The sequence below is a fragment of the Pocillopora damicornis genome, chromosome 9, assembly GCF_964200805.1.
Source record: "Pocillopora damicornis chromosome 9, jaPocDami1.2, whole genome shotgun sequence".
Classification (NCBI taxonomy): Eukaryota; Metazoa; Cnidaria; class Anthozoa; order Scleractinia; family Pocilloporidae; genus Pocillopora; species Pocillopora damicornis.
In genome coordinates, this window is record NC_142678.1 from 3,358,628 (window position 1) to 3,380,193 (window position 21,566).

Here is a 21,566-nt window from a genome sequence, read left to right on the forward strand (position 1 = left end):
TCAAAAACTGTAATACATCCGAGAAAAATAACTTCATAGAAGCAGTCTGTAACCTTGGAAACCAACGGAAGGGTAAAGTCTTTAAAAATCATCGACACGGCTGTTGCATCTTAAAAACTTGAGCCTGAACGTTTCACAATTTTCTTTACAAATACAGGTTACCCTTTCTCTCACGTAACCTTCCTCTTTCCTCCACGGTTATTTCTCTATGTTAAATTCCTTTTTCTACCGTAAGAATTACTTGTTTCATTCTATGATTTTACGTTGGCTCAAATACCTGTATTACAGCAGTTCTGTAAGTATCAATTAAATTTGAACTACATAATATATTTAGGCCTGTGGGTGGGACTGTTCTCGCCAATGATTATTATCCTTTTTTTCCAAACACAGCTATCCAATGTCCTAGCGAGGACGGTCATTGCTTTGAGTACACGCCCTGTGTTGCAGGTTGTCCCAGGACATGTGAAAACCAGTGTGAAGCCAATCCTGCCCGTTGTCCCGTAACATTTGAAGGATGCTCTTGCCCAAATGGAACAGTGCTGCATGATGGGAAGTGCACTTCTCCCAAAAGCTGTCCGTGTAGTTTGGATGAGATTGACCATGAACCTGGATCAATTGTGGTGATAAACTGTCAACGATGGTAAGACAGTTGAGGAGGGATCCTCCAAAGAATCATAGAGTTTTTTATGATTTATTTGCCAAATGTTAAACAAAAGCTAAACTAGAAAGTAAAAAGGCGTTTCGCTCCATACACCTCTTATTACCCTTACCCTAGCGACTTAACTCAAGAGATTGCACGCAATGCTCAAGAAAAGAACTCAGTGCACTCCAGCTGCCACTATTGATTTAATAATTCTTTATATTATCTTCTTTTTAGTACGTGTGAGGCTGGATGTTTTTCATGTACTGGTCCTTCTTGCAGATCATCAGGTACGAAAAGCCATCATCTTTAAACCTAAGTAAGGCACCAGCACGCGCGCCTACTTAGCCCAAAAGTATTTCTTTCCCAAACTAGAGAAAAGCTTTTGACTGCTGTGAAAATGATTTTAACTATTTATTCGTTCTAACAGCAACACAAACTACAAGGACATCACATTCCCAACAAGCAGCAGCCCACGTAACATTGCCAAGCTCCGTAATAGCAGCTCCACGTGAAATAGCAACCAGTGGTTCCCTTATGGTGACGCCATTATACTCAACAGCAAGAGAAATTTTTCAAACAGCAATTTTTCCAACAATATCATCACGCATAACAGTAACCACAAGTTCTCGATTAGCCGTGCAGCACGAAATAGTCACAGTATTCTCACTGATAAAAGCATCACGCTCCTCAGTGCCAACATTTGTCATTCCAAGAGTAACCAGAAGTGGTAAACTTGCAACGTCACCCTCCATTCCACATTCAAAAGTGACGAGAGTATCTCTAGCAGCAACAAAACCTTCAGATGTGACAGAACGCCACCTTACAGCAACCTCCCCTTCGAAAGTAACATACGGTTCATTACCGACACGAATATCTTTAAATGAAACAGAGATTTTACTTCCGGCAGCATCCTCTACGAAAGGAAAAGTAAGCTTTATACTGGCAGAACCAAGTTCAAGAAAATCGGAAAGCTCCTTACCAGGAGGGGTAACTTCAAATATGACAGTAGCTAGTTTACCTGGGACATTACGTTCAGAAGTGACGGAAAATTTACTCTCTACGGCACCAGCATCCTCCAAACCAATAGCATCTCCTTTAAAAGTGCTGACAAGCTATTTAATAACAACACGAACCTCAGAATTGGCAGCGAGTGCTCCAACATTAGTTCCTTCTTCAAAGGTGATAGCTACCTCTCTACAAACGGCATCAGCCGCTAAAGAAATTACAATACTAGAAACATCTCTAGCAAAGGGAAAGACGATTCCTTTAAAGGCCACGCAACTCTTAAGAAGTTCCCCTCTAAGTTCCCCACGAGCGGTGCCACCTTCAAAAGCGACCGAAAGTTCTCTACCAGCGACATCAACTACAAAAGGGACAGAAGGTTTCCTAACATCAGTACCATCTGCAAAAGGGGCCATAACCTTCCTATCGGCAGCGCTGACTGCAAAAGTAAGAGCACACCCCCAACTAGTGGCATCACCTTCGGAGGTGAGGTTAAGTTCCTTATCAGCAATGTCACCCTCTGACGAGACAACATTGACCCTAACAGCAACACAACCTTCAAAAGAGACAGTGATACTCCCATCAGAAGCACAAACAAAGGTAACAGATACCGCTTCCTCCCTAGGACAAAGTTCAGTAGTGACAGCCAGCTCTCTACTAGAGGCATTATTTACAAAGGTGACCGAGAGTTCCCTAAAGCTGGTACCATTTACAAAAGTGACAATAAGTTCCCGAAAAATAGCGATAGTTAGGATAGAAACAAGTTCGGCACAAGAGGCATTACCAGAAATGTTAGCAAGTGCCTCGCAAAAATCAGCCGGCATTAAGGTGGCAGCAAGCTCTCCACCTGCAGCCTTATCATCTCTCGTAAAAACAAATTCCCTGCCATTATCAGTACCTGTAGAGATGACAGCAAGTCTCCCAACGCCAGTGCGGCCAACAAATATGAAAATTAGTTCCGTACCACCAATGCCAAAACAAACTGCATCTTCCCTTACCACAGTGATAGCCTCAACAGTGCAGTCAACAATTTCACCGAAAGCGTCATCAGAAACACTAGAAACTCCATTATTAGCATCATTAGGATCACCAGCATCAACAGCATCGCCAGCATCAACAGCATCAACAGCATCAACAGCATCAACAGCATCAACAGCATCAACAGCATCAACAGTAACAACAGTATCAACAGCATCATCAGTATCACCAGTAAAAACATCATCAACAGCATCACCAGCATCACCTGCATCACCAGCATCAACAATATCACCTGCATCATCATCATCAACAACATCAACAATAACAACAGCATCAACTGCATCACCTGCATCACCTGCATCATCAGCATCACTGGCATCAACAGTAACAACAGCATCACCTGCATTCCCAGCATCACCAGTAGCAACAGCATCAACAGCATCACCAGCATCAACAGCATCACCAGCATCAACAGCATCACCAGCATCAACAGCATTACCAGCATCAACAGCATCACCAGCATCAACAGCATCACCAGCATCAACAGCATCACCAGCATCAAAGGAAAAATTAGAAACTCCATTATTAGCATCATTAGCATCATCATCATCAACAGCATGGCCAGCATCAACAGCGTCACCTGCATTCCCAGCATCATCAGTAACAACAGCATCAAAAACATCACCAGCATCAGCAACAACAGCATCACCAGTATCACCTGCATCACCTGCATCACCAGCATCACCTGCATCACCTGCTATACCAGCATCAACAGCATCACCTGCATCATCAGCATCAACAGTAACAACAGCATCAACATCATCACCTGCATCACCTACATCACCTGCATCACCTGTATCACCTGCATCACCAGCATCACTAGCATCAACAGTAACAACAGCGTCACCTGCATTCCCAGCATCACTAGTAACGACAGCATCAACAACATCACCAGCATCAATGGCATCAACAGCATCACCAGCATCAACAGCATCACCAGCAACAACAGCATCACCAGCATCACCTGCATCACTAGCATCACTAGCATCACCAGCATCACTAGCATCACCAGCATCAACAATAACAACAGCATCGCCTGCATCACCAGCATTAACAGCATCACCAGTAACGACAGCATCAACAGTATCACCAGTAACGACAGCATTAGCAGCATCACCAGCATCACCAGCATCACCAGTAACGACAGCATCAACAGCTTCGCCAGCATCGACAATATCACAAGCATCTACAGCATTAAGGGCATCACCAGCATCAACTATTACAACAAAACTATTAATTTCAACAAACATCAAGCCACAAAATACAAGCATTGTTACAATTACTCCTTTGCAATGCCCTCCCAACATGGTGTACACTCCTTGTAAATCAATCTGTGATGAGTCCTGTCAGTACATGAACAACACGTGCAGAAAGACACTTGCAATACCTTGTGTACCCGGATGCAAGTGCCCCGATGAAACAGTGTTTAATGGCACAAATTGTGTTAAACCAGCAGATTGCATTTGCTTCCATAAAGGAAAGTACTATGATCCAGGCGCCACATGGAATGATACTTGTGATGAGTGCCAGTGTTGGAATAATAGTGTCATCTGCCGACCTGTTCGTTGTCCTCCCCAGCTCGTTCCTTGTCCTAACAATTCCGTGGCTTTGATATCTCCTGGACAATGCTGTCAATCTTGTGTAGTACCTGAAAATGAAACAAAATGTATTTCACCCGAGTACAAATGCAGAGATCATAGCAAATGCATTACCAAACACTGGGTTTGTGACGGACAAAATGATTGTAAAGACGGCGAAGACGAGGGAAATTGCACCACCAGTATATCACCGTGTTTTGCATCCTTAGGTAAGCTTATTTGATAATCTTTCGTTTAAAGTATACGGGTAAATGCCACTGCAATTTTTTATCCAAGCGAAAGTGTTTATCAGCTAGCAACGTAATCAGAGGTTTTAAATTAATTTCCTTTCTTTACTGGATAATTTTTGATTCTGCATTGCTAGGATTGTCAGATCGAGCGCCAGATCATTCCTTCGCAGCCTCGTCTTCTGTCAGTGTATATTACCGACCGAGTGAGGGACGACTTAATAATACTCATGTTAAAGGAAAGGGAAACGGTTCCTGGTGCCCCAAACCTGACGATACAGAACCATATCTGCAGGTCCAGCTGGACTCCTTACGGAAGGTGACCGCCGTAGCAACCCAAGGACATCCATTTCTTCACAAATGGGTGACATTGTTTCGAATGTCATATAGTCGGAATGGAGTTACCTGGACCAAAATACAAAAGGTGCCGTTAACTGTATCATTTTCCTTCTGATTGTGCAATGTGAGATAGAATAGGCGTGTCGGTGCTCACTCCTACGCGGTCATTTACATTAACGAATTTCAGTCATGGAAGTAACCCTATTTATTCAGGCGAAATCGCCTCTCCCGGTAATCCACCGAGTATTTCCGTAAACCCTCCTCCTATGTTCTCCATTTTCCTTTTACTCTTCCCCTTAACAAAAACATTTGAATAATATTTTTCATTTTAATCATTAACAAAATTTTTTATCCTACAATCGGAAATCTCGAAACACGGTTGTGTTTACTTGGACCTTTGTTGTCCTTATTATTTGGTCTGATCGCTGCGTGCAGTACAAATGCCGACATAAGAAGCTCCGGAGCGTCTTGTTGTTTAACAAAATTGGAATGCTAAGTTAGCCGAGCACTATATTTATATGGTACAATTTTTCCGGCAGGCATTCCACGCGAACAGGGACCAAACTTCCGTTGTTACAAACAAGTTTCCACAGCCAGTTAAGGCTCTTTACCTGCGAGTGTACCCAATCCAGTCACACACCGATCCATGTCTGCGGCTGGAGTTCTACGGCTGCAACATTAAGGTCGACGTTCCACCTATTTGTCCTGAAGTTAGGTTAGTGACTTCCTTGTTACCGCCTGCCGTTTTCCTTCTCTTGGCTTGATAAAAAGTAAAACCTTCCTCACCCGCTGGCAGCCGACAAAGTTAATAATAACGAATGGATCCGGTCCTTCATATGTTTGACGACTTCAAACTGGTAGTTTTATAGAACCTTTCTGTCTGCTTGGGTTATCAGTAATATATTTTCCACAATGTAGATTGGACAATTACTGAATAAGAGAAAAACTAACAGAGCTATCGGAGCCTATCTCACTTTCTGTGAAGTAAAGGCTTATGGGGTATTTAATTCCTTTTAAAGGGAATGGCTCTTTCTTCGCGGGTAGCTCTCCCTTGAATTCTGTAAGGCTTAATCAAACAGTCCTCCAGTAGCCATACTCCTCAGTCCGCCAGTAGCCATACTCCTCAGTCCGTCAGTAACCATACTCCTCAGTCCGCCAGTAGCCATACTCCTCAGTCCGTCAGTAGCTATACTCCTCAGTCTGCCGGTAGCTATATTCCTCAGTCCGTCGGTAGCTGTGCTCTTAAGTCCGCCATTAGCTATACTCCTCAGTCTGCCGGTAGCTATATCCCTCAGTCCGTCGGTAGCTGTACTCCTAAGTCCGCCATTAGCTATACTCCTCAGTCTGCCGGTAGCTATACTCTTCAGTCCGCCAGTAGCTATATTCCTCAGTCCTTCAGTAGCTATACTCTTCAGTCAGCCAGTAGCTACACGCCTGGGTGGGGAAAAGGAATGGTGATCATAAAGTGTCTAGCACAATGCAAAACCCTGGTCAGTGCTCTAGACCGGATCTTTTAGCTCCGAGTCCAGCGAACGGACAAGTGATTTTGTCTCTCATAAGGACTATTATCATGTCCTTTAATTGTTTTACGCTCACAATTGGTATATCAACGTATCTTATCAGCCGGGTTAATGGTTCGTGTTGCCCTTACGATGCAGATGTAACAACAGTAAGTGTATTAATCACGAGAACGTTTGTGACGGACGAGATGATTGCGGTGATGGCTCAGACGAGATGACATGCAACCCTTCTACACCATGTGCAGAATTTCACTGTGATAACAGCACCAAGTGCATTTCCTTCAAGTAAGTTTTCAGTCCACACACTTGATCGAACCTGGGGTCATTCGTATGTCTACAAATTTGCGATTGCAGAGAACTCTTTTTATTTTATCGCAAACTCACTGAGGATCTCAAACCTGAACAGCGGTTACGGGAGTTGACACGTCATATTACGACCTTCTAACCCATCCTTTGTGGCTCCTCAGATCAGTAAAACTCTAATTTTGGGGACACAAATATTGCTCCTTCCTGAAAACTGCTCTTGTAGCTCATTATCTGTTAACTTTAATGGATGGACACGTCCGTATTGTTCTTGTACCGTTCGTTTCCCACATGGATAACGTGAACCCTAGATTACTCAGACCAGGAGGTGGGAGATAATTGATTCTATGATATTTTGATATTCACTTTTCATGGCAGTTGAATTTGGACCTATGTCAAGGTGTCTTTTCAATGATAGAGGCAAACATTATGCCAATGGAAGCATTTTCTTAATCGGCTGCTATGGTTTGTGTCCTTTGCCCGAGTCGAAGGTGTTCCGAGAGAGAGGTTCCCCTGTTTTAAAACCTGTAGACCCTATCAATCACGAATTCTTCTTCTCTGCTTTCATCAAGCAAATAGACCAGGATGGAAGGGGCCGTATTCCTGTCAACCTCTGCCAGAACACATTTAGACATTTGTGCGAAGCTTACAGAATAAAATGTAAATTGTGATGGCTTTTAGATTTTAAAAGTGTTTCTGTTAAGATTTGAAATTTAACGTGATTCTAATCAAACCCATAGATCTCTATGTGATGGCCACAAGGATTGTTCAGACGGTCAGGACGAGACTCAATGTCCAACTCCAGCCGGTTCAGCAGGAATCACGCGCACTCTAACACATGCCACCCTGCGGATAACGGCAAGGATAGCAACTCTCGTCTCAACCATCAACCGAAGTTCCCCGAGCAAAACTACGACCCCTCGATTAACAACGGAAATGATGTCACCCGTTTCAGAGATGATGTCACCCGTGTCGAAGATGTTGTCAACTGTGTCAAAGATGATGTCATCTGTGTCGATTAGGATGTCATCCGTGTTGGAAATGATGCCACCCGTGTCGAAAATGATGTCACCCGTGTCGATTAGGATGTCATCCGTGACGGAGATGATATCACCCGTGTCAAAAATGATGTCACCCGTGCCGCAGATGATGTCACCCGTGTCAGAGATGGAGTCACCCGTGTCGCAGATAATGTCGCCCGTGTCGGAGACGGTGTCACCCGTGTCGCAGTTAACGTCACATGTCTCGGAGATTATGTCAACCACATCGGAGGTTATGTCACCCTTGTCGGAGATACGAGCGCTTCCTAGTCAAGCTACAGCAAAAATGAGTTCTATTAGCTTACCAGAGAGCACGAAGATGGTCATAACACCTTCAACTTTGTCTGTTGGCACCTCAATGGTGAGGAGAAAGGGTAAGCGTGAAGATAGTAGGTTCGCTTTACTCGAAGTAAGGCTGCAGCACTGATTCTACAGGGCTCTGGTAGATTATGGAATGTTCCCTTAATCACATAATATAAATACAAATACTTTTAAGGTTGATGCAAGCTAGTTTATTCATAAATACATGTAAATATCCACGAATACTGACAGTAACTGGCTCCTGTGATTCTGTTCCTTGCTTACCTTCTATGCAACGATTTCATTTCAGAGTGCGGAAAAGAATGCATCTGTAGGATGGACTGCTATGGCAAAATCAATTGTGAACGTGGTGCCAATTGTCCATCTTGCATCTGTGACAATGGTACGCTAAAGTGGCAAAATCGATGTGTTGTACCCATGCCTGAGCCATGCTTGCCTCTATGTGACATCAAAGGACACGAATTTCCGGTAAAGTTAAAATAAGCAACCAAACGAAGAGGACTACATTTGAATGAATGTGAGGCTGCTGCGATGTATTTAAGGAAGATAAATATTCATACTTACTCTTCTCCTTTTTAGTGTCTTTAAAAATAGGAGTAACCTGTTCTAATAAATAGCTTTGTACCTTGGCAACCTACGTCCGCATTGTTGAACATGAGCCGGGCAACTGAGTCGAATAATCTACTAGAGCACTAAGATGTTAATAAAATTCACATCGATATGTGAAAAACTTAAAAGCAAAACAACCGCGATTGGGAAAGAACATGTTACGTGCCGTGGGCCGAGACTCGATTTTTCCCAAGGGCGAACCAAACTCCTAAGAGAAACCATACGTGCGCTTATTATTCTTATGGGTATCGGGGAAGCAAAACTTATTTTTTTCCTTGGCACCAATCAGTAAGTACTAACACTCTTTCATTTAACTTAACATCACTGAGGGACTACTCATTATTACCCCTGAAGAGAGATAGAGAGAGAGAGAGAGAGAGAGAGAGAGAGAGAGAGAGAGGAGGGGGAAGTTAGTTGGGAGTAAATTCTCTACAGTCCTCCTTTTATTCTCGTTGACCCCCCCCCCCTTCCTCGGTTCCTCTTCAAAACCATGCAATCCCCCAAGATCCTCCATCCTCGGTGATAAATTATGACAAGTCCACTACTATTATGGAAGAGCCTTATACACTGGATACTTACTTTTTCGTAGGTCAAGGATACAATACATGACGGAGAGTGCCGCGTGTGTACGTGCATGAGGAAACCCAACACCCTCAACCAAACAATAGCCGTCTGCAAAACCACATGTACGCTGTCTTGTACTAAGGTACGCATATTGGTTTATGATCAAAGCTACAAAAAATTATTCGAAAAAATCTCAGTTTTGAAAACATGATTGCGTAATTGCCTCTCAATTTCTTTGTTTTGTTTTGTTTGCTCAGGGCTATAAACTCGTTATGCCGGAAAAACCAGCCGGCTGTTGCAGGTGTCAGTTAATAAATGGGACTTCAACCACAGTCAAAATGTATTTGGGGACTGGAAATAGTTTAACAATAAGTGTGGAAAATGCAAAGTCTCCTTCATTATCCACGGCAGGTAAGCACATTGCGACCTCAAAAGAGTGAAAAAGTTGAAAGATGATGCATGCTAACGATGTGAAAATTCACGAACATCTCCTAGGATAAAACTACAGCAACCTCACATCGAAAACATATATCTGGCATACCGTACTGTATAGATATACCCACATCATACATAGATTTAACAAGCACCCTGAACGTCTGAGATGGCCCAATTTGGACATTATCATTTTCCCGAAGCTCACAGTCTCCCTTGGGCTTCGCTCTCTGAAGACCCTTCGTTTCTTGGTAACGAATAATGTCTACGGACAAATATTCGTGCATATTTTCGCGCAAAAGAGAGGCTAGGGGTTATACATCATCTGCTATTTTCCTTGAGGTCGGATCTAGAAAAGATATCCTTGGATATTTTCTCGCTAAGTGGAGGCTTTTTTGATCCTAATTTTCTTTTTATTGTAAGAAATGAATTTACTTGGTTAAATAAAGCCTCAAATTATATTGATAATCAGAACATTATCTAATATCATATTTTCACCGGATAATTCTCTTGATAGCAATTGGAATACTGCTGCCAGGTCACAGTGAACCGGCTCGACCAGGAAACCAAGCTCAACTATTGAAAACACCTACAACAATATCAACCCAACAATTTCTGTTAGTATCAAACATAGAGAGTCTATCAACGACAATGTCTTCGGAGAATTCCAAAACAACGAAGGTAAGAAGCTGGATGGTAACGAGACCTTCGGGAGGGTCAATAACAACGATAACAGCAACAACAACAAAAACAAGAAAAATAAAAACGGTAGTGGTAAATTTATCAACGGTGGAATCAACGGCATCCACAACTAAAGAGCCAGAAACAACAGAGTTATCACGTGCGACACCGGCAATATCCGAAAAGGAGCTAAAACAAACAAAGACAACAGAACCAACATCACTAATTTCAGCAAAGGGAGGGAGTAAAGCAGTTTCAACAAGTCTTACAACTATTCTAACCTCATCAATGTCATCTGTAAAAGAATTGACAAGAACACCAACTGTGGGCAGTCTGATATCGACAAAACCCACTCGGGAATCAACGTATAAGTCATTAAGTCCACTATCAAACGTATCTGCAAAGGAGTTTGTTAAAACACAGTTATCATCCCCTACATGGACGGTATCCTCAGAGAAATCAGCAAAAACGACAAGTCCAACAACAACAACAACAATAACCACTCAGGAAGCGACAACTGGAAAGGCAACAGGTTTGACTAAGACAGCGTTATCTCCAACAAAATCGAGAACAATTTCAAAGGAGACAAGCTCGACCACAGCAATGGCCACGGAGGAATCAATGATACAGAAAGTTGGAAGGCCAATAGGTTCGACATTTACGTCTTTTAAACAACAACTGTCAGCAATACCAAAGGTATCGAGCCCGATACCGGAAATATCAGCCCTTGGATCTTTCGTGAGAAAAACAACAATAACAAGCGCCTCAAGCGCAACGTCCGCCACAATTATCCAAGTTCCTTCACCAGGTTAGAACTTTTTTACGAGATCGTTTAAAAGGATAATTTCGTTCATTAGTATCTAAGGATAGTGTCCTTAAAAAAGATACCAATATAACTCCCATATGGAAACCAGTAAATTTATTTGGAAGGATATTACCATTTTTAAGTAATGGGGAATCTTCCTACATTTGAGGGATCACCAATATTATCGTATTAGACCTTATAGTTTTTGGTCAGTCTCTAGTATAGTGCATTCTTATTATGCATAACTTAACCCGTTGTAAGTGCCAATTTTTGTAAACATTTCTTTTCGTAAAAAGCCAAGGCTGTGTAAGTGGAACTCTCCTTGTGAGTTCACTTGGAAACTTTCTGTAAATATTCTGGGATTCGTTTTGGAGTTGAGTTTTCATTAATTCTCAGTAACTAGCTAATGTTAGGGTTAAGGGACCGCTCATCATTCATTATCTGGGGGGGGGGGAGGGGGAAGGTTTCTGGTTTTGCCACGACAATTTTTACCTGGTTTCCCCTGAGGCATTGTAGAATGCTAATGATCCCCCTCCTGGCCTCAAATGTTCTATGGCCCCCCTTTCATACCCTGCCAAGAGAATATAAACTGTTTATATTCTCTTGTTTCTGTGCAACCAGCTATTTTTGTTCTGACCACATTTTGACGTTTTGACGTCAGACTCACAACAACAAAGAATCTATTTGTTTCCTATGATAAAAAAGCAAATGTTGTTAATGACGACGTCATCCATACGTCAAACCTTCAATACATCAATCCAAATACATACGTAATTCAATTAATCATATGACTAAAATTATCTTATCATAATCTTTTGCTTACAGTTTTTCAGTCACTGAATCATTATTGCGAAGAGCGATTTAATAATCATGTCTCAATCCGCAGTTTACATATCTGAGTTTCATATATTCACAATCATTGCTTACTTTCTTTTGTTTTAATCAACAGCTGTGGTGAGCTCTTTAACAACTCAGTCAGTTCCGACAGTATCCGCATCGACGGTTGTGGGGACACCTACCACGACGACTCTCTCAAAACCAACAACATCAACAGCTCTTCCAAAAAGCACGAGCTTTGCACAAACTTCTTCAGAAACAGGGACTACAAAGCCGACATCAACCTGGGAAATTCCAAAAGTTTCTCCATCAACGATGGTGACACCTACTGCGGAACCAGTTACATCAAAAGCCGTTCCGAAAAGCACGAGCTTTCCACAAACTTCTTCAATAGCAGGGACTACAAAGCCGACAACATCCATTCAACCAGTAACGGAAATTACAGAGGCTGAAGCTCCAATATCACGATGCAATATCACTTCAGAGCCAAGAAGTATTGTTGACAAATCCGGCTGTTCTAACACTCATCCAATTCAACAGACAACTTGCAATGGTTTTTGCAACTCAACCGCGGTCTTGAACATAACCTCATCTTGGGTCGACATCGAATGTTCTTGCTGTAAACCCAAGAATTTTAGCATCGCGAACGTGTCAATGAAATGCCCAGATGGCAGCACTAAAGTTTTGAAGTACTTGGTTATTACCGAATGTGGCTGTGAAACTTGTGACAGCAATGCCTATAAAAGAAGGCTGCAAACTGTCCTAGGCGTTTTTCAAGGGAATGTGACTGAAATAACAAATGACAACAGAATGAATTAGGACGCTGCATTGCCTTGTTAGCATCACGGACATTGGACATTAGAAAATTTAGCCTTTCAAGCAGACTCTCTACAGCGGGCAGCCGCGAATCCTGCGAGATTCAAGCCAGCGAGCGAGAGGAGCACGCGAGAAATCTAGGAGAGATCTCACTCTTTATGCCAGAACTTGCGCGAACCTCTCGTGCACTTATATTTCTCGCTGACTCGAAACGCGCAGGCTTCGCGAGAGCCTGGTCGGATAAGTTTGGTATGTTTAAGTGATATTTAGAATGTTTCAGACCAAAAGGTGTTAGAAATAACTAAGGTAGAGTACAACAGAATGAGAATATGTACATCTTGTCTCTAAGTTACAAAGACATACTACCAAAATAAGTGCAAATACATTATACGTGTGAGCAATGTTCGCATGAAAAAATTGTATTTATAAGTTGCCGGCAGTTTTTAAATTCCAAGCACTTTTATTTCCCTCATGAACCGAGGCTGAATCGCTACGCCCGAGGCTTTCTTGGCACAGAGAAATTTCCGAGCATTTTCCTCCATCATATGTCATTAAAAAAACATTGTAACTTTATAAAAATAGTGAATATTTAAGATTAAAGTTTGAGTGTAGTTATTATTGAGATGAGTAGCCTGCGGGCAACGCCTTGTTATTAGCGCTTCGGCAGTGCAGTGTAATAGATGCCTGCGCGCTGAATCGAAATTTCCGCCAAAGATATGAAAAATCTATCGAAATAAAGAACGAGTGCATCTGAGTCGAGTTAGCACTTTAAAACTACGAAGATAAAGGCGGCTATCTTTTAAATTTTCCAAGTTTAAAATCAGCCGATAGCAGGTCATTCAGTTTGAACGAAACTGGCCGAAGAGCTTTTCGGGAATTTTCGGATCGCCCTTCAACTTCGGAAGCTCATAGAATTGCAAATAACTTTCGAATTTAATATTCATATTTACTTCAAAACTTGCACGTGGTGAGAGCTTACGACATGTACGAGCTTTTTTTCAGCTACTTTGAAGCCAAGAAACATATAATTTTAATGATATTGCTATGGATATCGTCCACGTTGTCAAGGCCAGCGTTTGCCCGCTTCTTCGAGGTTGCTGACGAAGGGCTTAAATTCGACGTCGAGGATTGATGAATAGTTTCATAAACTTTCTCGAGGTAAATAACTTGCGTATGAATAGAATTTTGTCAGAGATGCAGTGAATTTTGTAGCCTTTCTTGTCTATGACCGTCAAATTCTAGACACGAATATGGGGGAAAGCTTGCTCGAACATAGTACAGCGCAAGAAATTCTCAATGGCGACCGCCATGGTTGGTCGTTTTGGGACCACGAGGCTTTCGGGGAAATAGACTTTATTGCTAGTGTGTTGCTCGCTTATTTACTTGTTTATCTCTCTGAACGTGTTTTAAACATTAAGTAGTTATCTCGCCTTATTTTATTCATAAGGAGTATTCAACTTAATACAAGCGTGCTTGAATTCCTAATGTATTTCTCATATTTTGTCTCCAGGAAAGCGTCAAGCATTATATTCAATAAAAAGAACTGACTAAGGAGGAAGGGATAACATATTTAGCATCCTAGGAGGTTGGTAATTCAGTTTTTAAATAATCAAATTCATCTAAGCTTGTAACTATAATCTGCATTTAACACATAAACCTAGATTGGGTGCATGAAACGAAGTTACAGAAACATAGTAAAATATCAGTTAAGGAATTATTAGTTGATTCATTCAGATATTAAATTCTCCTGGCCAAGATCATAAAATTGCATGGCAGACAGTAAGGAGGATCACTTATGAGATATTGGGAGTGAAAGGGTTAATCAAAGAATTGGTATGAAAGTATTTCTAAAATAAATGAATAAAGAGGCAAGTTTCTGGAGCAGCTGTGGTGCTACGTCGGTGGGAGAGAAACGTTTCGATCGAAGGGCTAACGCTCGAAAAGTCAGCTTCGAAACTCTTTATGGTGGCCAATTTATGTCATCAACTCTGTTGATAACACTAAATTACCCTCTTACTTCTAAAACATTTCTCTTATTTGTGGGTTAGTATCAAGCAAAGAATGAAATCAGCAGAACAATCAAGAATTGAAAGGATAAAAGGAAGGCAAGATATACAACTGTCAGCAAAGTCAGTCAGTTATCTCTGATAATCAAAAACAAAGTTTAGCCGTTGATTAACAAAACCGCGTCCAGAACAATCCTTAATTCAGTCTTAACATAATCTGTAAGCAGCGTCAAGAGAGCCAAGAGCTAACAGTGGCAATACATTTCTACTTAATTAAAGCAACCCCCTTATAGAGAAAGCCTGAGGCCACTGTTTGCGTAAAGCCATGGTTTGGGTTAGACCTCGTGTGAATAACCGGCCCTTAATAGCGAGTTATTGTGTGTGAATATATGTGTGGTCGTCATGAAATGCTTAAACTTAGATTTTACCTACGTCTGAAACCAAAAACTGTAAACAGATAAGTGGGTTAATTTCTTTAATATCTTTGATTGGAATGGTTTTTAAGAAGTTTACAACATCTTTGGTTTAATGAATCATTTTTTTCTATCACTTCGTTTCTGGTGGTGCTAAAACACAAGAGTCAAAGAATTACCGAGTTATTATTGCACTTAAATCTATTTGTTCCACCAAGTTACTATAGCAACCATTTAGCCTGGTAGATACTCATTTTATTTTCTAAAATAATATGAGAAAAAGTTGTTTTGGCCCGGTATTCCCCATTTTTGATGGTATTTTAGCGACAACTTGTCGGATAAAGTGTTCATTTTTACAAGGCAGAATTTAACACGACGCACAAATGTTTCGTCTTTACCAAGCGATTCATTCCAGGTTTTCAAGGCTAGCTTTTCAAAAATCGTGGTACTAGAATGATGGCTAAATTACACTTCTGATATCTTAAAGGGACCGCTCAAAAGTTGCTTTTCTTTGAAAAAAAAAAGTCGTTCCCATTTTATGTACATACGTTTCTTGTATTCTCAGTTACACTTTTTTGCATAACAATATATCTTTGCCTAGAATAAGTATTAATAAGCATATTAAGCTTCATCTTAGATTTTTGCCATTCCTATTTTTTTGTTTCATTTCCTCGGTTATTAAATATATATATTTCAGAATGTGTTTTCATCATTGCTTTTTTAAATCCCTGATACATTTTTGAGTCCATTTTTTTTTTAATTTATAAACTTTGAAGTCTCATTTTTAGACGTACGTTCAGACCTAGATATTTGTTTTTCCAATGGCTCTAAGAATTCACCAATGTTACGAGTGTCAATGTAGAGTGGGGTTGTTCCTAGAGAAAACTCAGGATCGTCGGTAACAGCAACGAACTGATTTATTTCCATGTAATTGACTTCTCGACTTTACAACTTCACACTTCTCTTTTTTTTTATGAAACTATCGCTCTTATATACATAAAGTCCAAGGATCTAGAAAGTTCTCTAAAGAACTAAATTAAGAAGATTAACACGGTTTCTAAATTAGAGTAATTACATAAGAAGTAGAACGTTCCAGAACGTTCTTTTATAAAATAATTCAAATAGTACGCGCGCTCTGATTGGCCATAAAACCATTTTACATGAGCGTATGTAAACACGGTTTTCGTTCCTCTTTCATTTGTTATTTTATAAAAGAAATGTAAAATGGTTTCCGTGTTTACATAGCCTGATGTAAACACGCGGAAGGTTGGGAGAACACTCGATAAGCTGGAAACCACTCCGCTTCGCGTCGTGGTTTCCTACGTTTATCTCGTGTTCTCCCAACCTTCCGCGTGTTTACATCAGGCTATGTAAACACGGAAACCATTTTACATTTCTTCATTCAAGAATCCTCGCATGGAACAAATTTTTCGAAGGAATAGTGCACTTGATCTCATAGATAAATGAAAACAGGTCTTAGCTGAATCTACGAACGAGTATTACGTGATGATCTTAAGAATGAATTTTATTACAGGAAGAGATTATGGAACAATTTCGCCGACAGAATAGTTCACTTGATTTCATAGAAAAATAAAAACACTTGTCAGCCGAAAATACCTTTGAATGATTTTTAAAATATATGTTATCACATAGTAGTATAGTTTAGAATAGTTTAAACTTCTCATCAAAACGTCGCTCAGGGATTCCATTCCAATTTAAATTGTTTGTCTAATATTCATCAGTTTTTCAGTCGCCAAGATTTCTATCTGGTCTTTATTCGGCTCGGAAAAAGAAAAACTTAAAAAAAGAATTATGTTCCTTGACCTTTTGGTATTTTCGTCGAAAGCATGAACGACAGTGCACTTTTGGGATTGATATAAACCCTGAGAATGATCGGAAATGTTATTTAATTATAAGCTGCGGAAACTTAATTCATTCAGCTATTTCATTTAATTATAAATTCCGTCCTGATCGCAGAAACTTTGAATTGCTGTCATACAAGGAGAGAGTAATTGCTTGTTGAGGCTTGACTGATGATTTTCAACGCGCCAGTTTAAAATAAGAGAGCTCAGTACGTAAACATAACAAGATGAAGAGTAAGCGTATAAGGGGCTAAGTCTTTTCCAATGACAACAACAACAAACTCCTCGATTTTGAAAAAACATTCCTCAGCATTCGTATTGAATTTATTGTAAATCCAGTTACGTCCGCGCTTATTATTTCTCAACACTGTTTGATTTCAATACTGATAATATTTGTTTAATAACAGCTAAATAGGTTCAACCTTTAAACTCCCATATGTGACAATTACAGAATTCCTCCTTACAATATCAATACAAAGCAAGCAGACAAGTTATTAGAATAAAGAAAAATGTAAATAAGGGAATTATTAGTTGATCCAATACTAAATTCTCCAAACTAACATCAAAAAACTATATGGCAGACCGTGAGGAGAATTACTAATGAGATCTTGGGAGTTAAAGGTTAATGTTCATATTTCATGCGGGCGAACTCTACTCGATCATTATTGCTAAAAAAAAAAAACTAAAGCAAGATTTAAAACGAATTGCATTTGCTGATTTTTCTTTGGTTTTTTTTCCTCACAGACTGACTGTTTAATGTCTCTGATACCTCAACGGCAAATCAAAGGCGAAGGACAAGAAGCATTTGCAAAAAAGCAATGAATCTCTCTCAAGAATATGACCAGTCAAATTTGAAAATCAAGAGCTCGATGCCAAACGAAAGCAGATGTTGTCTCGCGAGTTAAGAGATTCGTCTTCGAGGGCTGTTAAAAATTTTAAATTTTCCCGCCAAAAAACTTAGAAAAATACAGGCGCTGGAGGTACGCATGCGCCAATTTTTTTCATTGCATTTATTGGAAAATTCTGTTGAAATGAGTTGAGTTTTCCCCGCCGCCAAAATTGGCGCCCAAAATACGCATGCGCCAATTTTGTTTTCCCAATATTTTACACTCGATGCATTTTTGTATTATCATCATTATTAACAAACAAGTCAATAAATAATAGTTTTCTTGTGTTCTAACTATTGCCCCATTCAACTACATATTAAACCACAAGCATGTTTCACTTAACAAATCATTTTATTTGTCTCAAATTCTCAAGTTAATTAGTAAGGTAATTTTCGATTAAATCAAAAAATGTTCAGAGAAATTTTTCGTACATATACTAAGACTTTTGGCGGGAAAATTCGGAGCAATTTGCACAGAGTTTCCCTTAGCGACTTTTACGGCAAAAATTTTAACAAGGCTAAAAAATCTCTCGCAAAAAACTATTTGTTAAGCATGCCATGCTAAAAGATTGAATCTGATCGCCCATCACTCACCGTCAGCCTAAATCTTTTGGATCGACTACCCCCATCTTTTCCAGAATATTTTTGGCGACAGCCTCTAGCACGTAAAATTATTTTAAACGAAAAGGCATCATGGCAAACTTTACTGAGGCAATAATCACAATTATAGTCGAAATTAAATCAATTTTTTCGAAAGTTTTTTTTCATATCAGCTCAGTAAACGAATCCTACAATTTGCCATGATACAGTTTCAATTCAGGATGAAAATTTTCTTCAGCGACCATTTTTCGTGTGTAACACAGGAATAAAAACAGGAAGCAATTTGCAAAGAGAATTAGGGTTTGGTTTTAGCCACAAGAGTGACTCTGCTTTTTGCTTTTTACTTTGTAAATATGAAATAGAAAAAAACGATATATGAACGTAAGGCATACTTGAGATTTGAAAATTTGTTTTGGAGGCCGTTAAAAGAAATAAAATAACCGTTGGTGCATATTATTTGAAATTTAGTTTAGTTGTCAAAGGTAGGAAATTTTACAATTGGTTCTGAATAAAGACAACGTTTTGGTTATTTAAGAAAGAAAAGTCTTCAGATTATTCACCTGGACTTCTCAGGAAAATTTTTATCTTCCCGAAAAAACGGATACATTGATCAATTAAATTCCGTGTCTTTAATTTAAAAAATGTAGCACTTCCAATTGTGGCATTATGAAAAGTTCGGCAATCGAAAGTCAAAATCGACAACTGAGTTTGGCAAAAAGCTTTTGATTTTTTGTTTTTTGTTCCTGTGTTACATCGAATTACTGCACAAAGTATTCCTTCCTCTAAAATATACTGCAATACATTTCAAAACCAAATGCCTGGTGGATAGAGTGAAGTGATTAAGGATATGTTGCGTGGAGCCCGAACTAAACCACAACAGAGTTTTGCCAAATACTTTGAAAGTTCGAATTATGAGGGTTTCATAAACCAGCAAATAGACTAGAAATGCATGTTTTAATTTAGACGTAACTATTTTGAAAAAAAAAGAAAATAAATTCATTTGATTGCATTTTGTTTTGAACCAAGTAATATGCATTTGAAATTGTGATAAGAAAAATTCAAATCATTTTTGTTTCTAAAACAAGTCGTCTATGAAAAATTTTTACTGGGTTTGCATATGCTGATATAATTGGTTCCACTTATATTGCATGTCATCATAGTAGAGAAACTGAAACTGATCAAATTTTTTTCTTTTAATGAAAATAGTAGGTCATAGTAGGGCAGTCATGTTGGAGGAGGTCTGGTGTCAAGGACAGTCACCGATATTTCCTCAGCCCGACTGTTAGTCAACATGACGCTAGAAAAAAAACTTGTTCGTAAGTTTTACTCAATGTTACTGGCTCGAGCAGTGTTAGTCAAGTTGTCATAAGCCAGTTTCGGACCGTAGGTAAATTTCTTTTCAGTTTTTTGGTCGTTTTGATACCGTGGAGAAGTTTTTTTGTGGCGACATCTTTTGGGAGAAGTCTATGCTAGTGACCAGTTTTCCAAAATCAGTCGTTGTAAACAATTAGAGCTGTAAGGTTAAACATTGAGTATAGTCCCGGTCAAGAGTGTAGCGAAGGTCTAAGGTAAAGCCGCAAGATTACTTCTATGAAACGTAAGATTTCATTTGATTTTTGACCGAGGTTTTCTACTACAGCGCCACCTTAACAAATATCAACTTTTTTGTGACATCAACTGCAATACGATTGTGATACTAACTGTAAAGCAAACCAGAAGAGCGATTTGTCCACAGAAACTAAATTTTTGGTAAAGTTTTCTGTATTTAGCTTATACCAAGATCAATGTTCAATCGCTGATTTTCTGATGCGATGTAAATAATTTTTCAGAGATGAACTACGTTAAATTCGAGGCAGTTCAGGAAATAAGTGAAGACAATCCTTCGATCGCTCAAGGTCTGCTGAACAATCGGTACCACTGCAAGTTAATCCAAAAATGTTGACTCGATATAAACTGATTACGTACCATTGAGAAATTGGATCAATTTTCAGGATTCGATGAGTTAATGACACTATTTACAAAATAAACTATTTATAACCCATTCACACCAATCAAACATGTTTAGTCAAACCGGGTTTAACTAAATGAAAAACATAGAAACAGAGAACTGAATTTTAGATAAGTTTTAAGTAGTCATTAAATTATTATCTCTATGAAGAAATAAATTTTCAACCGTGTTTAACAAAAAAGCTTCAAAACATGTTTAAGCTTTGGTGTGAATGTGGAGAGAGCCACCATTTACCGCTACTAAATAAGTTTAGAGTGCTTATCTTTGCAATACAGTCTTGATATTTAGCCATTTCTTTGTCTTCTCATGACAAGATTCTTCATTCTTCCATCCCTTTGGCAACATTCTTCGACCTGAATATATGAATTATCAATTTAATTAGAGACTTCTTACTGTTTTAAATTTAAAAGGAGATTATTGAACACTACGCAACTGAAAATATAATCTAGAAACGTTGAAATACATATTTTGTATTATTTCTTTGTATGCTGGGATTTTTTTATAACTTCTGACGAAAGAGATTTGGTGGCCAAGTCTTGAAAATCCACGTGGCCGCGCGAAGTTACAGAAAGACTTTCCCAAAATTGAACATGAATTCCATACTTATCTTTTGTATAAGACCAGCTGATAGCCATAACCAGAGGTTCTGCTTCTGCCCAGGTAAACATCTTTATTCAATCGGATACAGAGTTAAAGATTCTCTCGGACCAAGGAGCTATCACATTTCTACTCGTTAAACAAAGAAATTTCGATTCTCTCGGCTTTCAGAAAGGGGTTGAACGCAATGTATTCCTGAGGACTGCTCACCTTCTGTTATAGAAACATTAGACTTCTTTCTGTTGCTCTTCTTTACAAGTCAGGTGTCTTCCAAAGATGGTCTTCCAGGTGTCTTCCAGGTTGCAATTTTATCTTCAGTATTGAGGACACTACGTCTTCACTCTCGGGTAGACATCGTGGTTTGCTGAAAATTCTTTTTTTTTCTATATGAATATGGATTAACAGCTCAAACTTATAAT

The 21,566-nt window shown here is 39.4% G+C and overlaps 2 protein-coding genes across 2 annotated transcripts in view; one reads left to right on the plus strand and one right to left on the minus strand.

The window, feature by feature from the left end:
• Nucleotides 1-13,385, plus strand: part of LOC113684248 (uncharacterized) — a 32,298-nt gene extending 18,913 nt beyond the window's left edge. Inside the window, exons 27-38 of the mRNA XM_027201587.2 lie at nucleotides 391-640; nucleotides 878-930; nucleotides 1,071-4,490; nucleotides 4,646-4,932; nucleotides 5,387-5,562; nucleotides 6,506-6,652; nucleotides 7,411-8,084; nucleotides 8,321-8,499; nucleotides 9,230-9,346; nucleotides 9,462-9,615; nucleotides 10,154-11,125; nucleotides 12,072-13,385. Of these exons, the coding sequence (XP_027057388.2) occupies nucleotides 391-640; nucleotides 878-930; nucleotides 1,071-4,490; nucleotides 4,646-4,932; nucleotides 5,387-5,562; nucleotides 6,506-6,652; nucleotides 7,411-8,084; nucleotides 8,321-8,499; nucleotides 9,230-9,346; nucleotides 9,462-9,615; nucleotides 10,154-11,125; nucleotides 12,072-12,778 (7,136 nt within the window). The 3' untranslated portion in view covers nucleotides 12,779-13,385. The remainder of the gene's footprint in view (nucleotides 1-390; nucleotides 641-877; nucleotides 931-1,070; nucleotides 4,491-4,645; nucleotides 4,933-5,386; nucleotides 5,563-6,505; nucleotides 6,653-7,410; nucleotides 8,085-8,320; nucleotides 8,500-9,229; nucleotides 9,347-9,461; nucleotides 9,616-10,153; nucleotides 11,126-12,071) is intronic.
• LOC113684249 (general transcription and DNA repair factor IIH helicase/translocase subunit XPB) overlaps nucleotides 1-21,566 on the minus strand; it is a 167,137-nt gene that overhangs the window by 79,721 nt on the left and 65,850 nt on the right. The window lies entirely within an intron of this gene.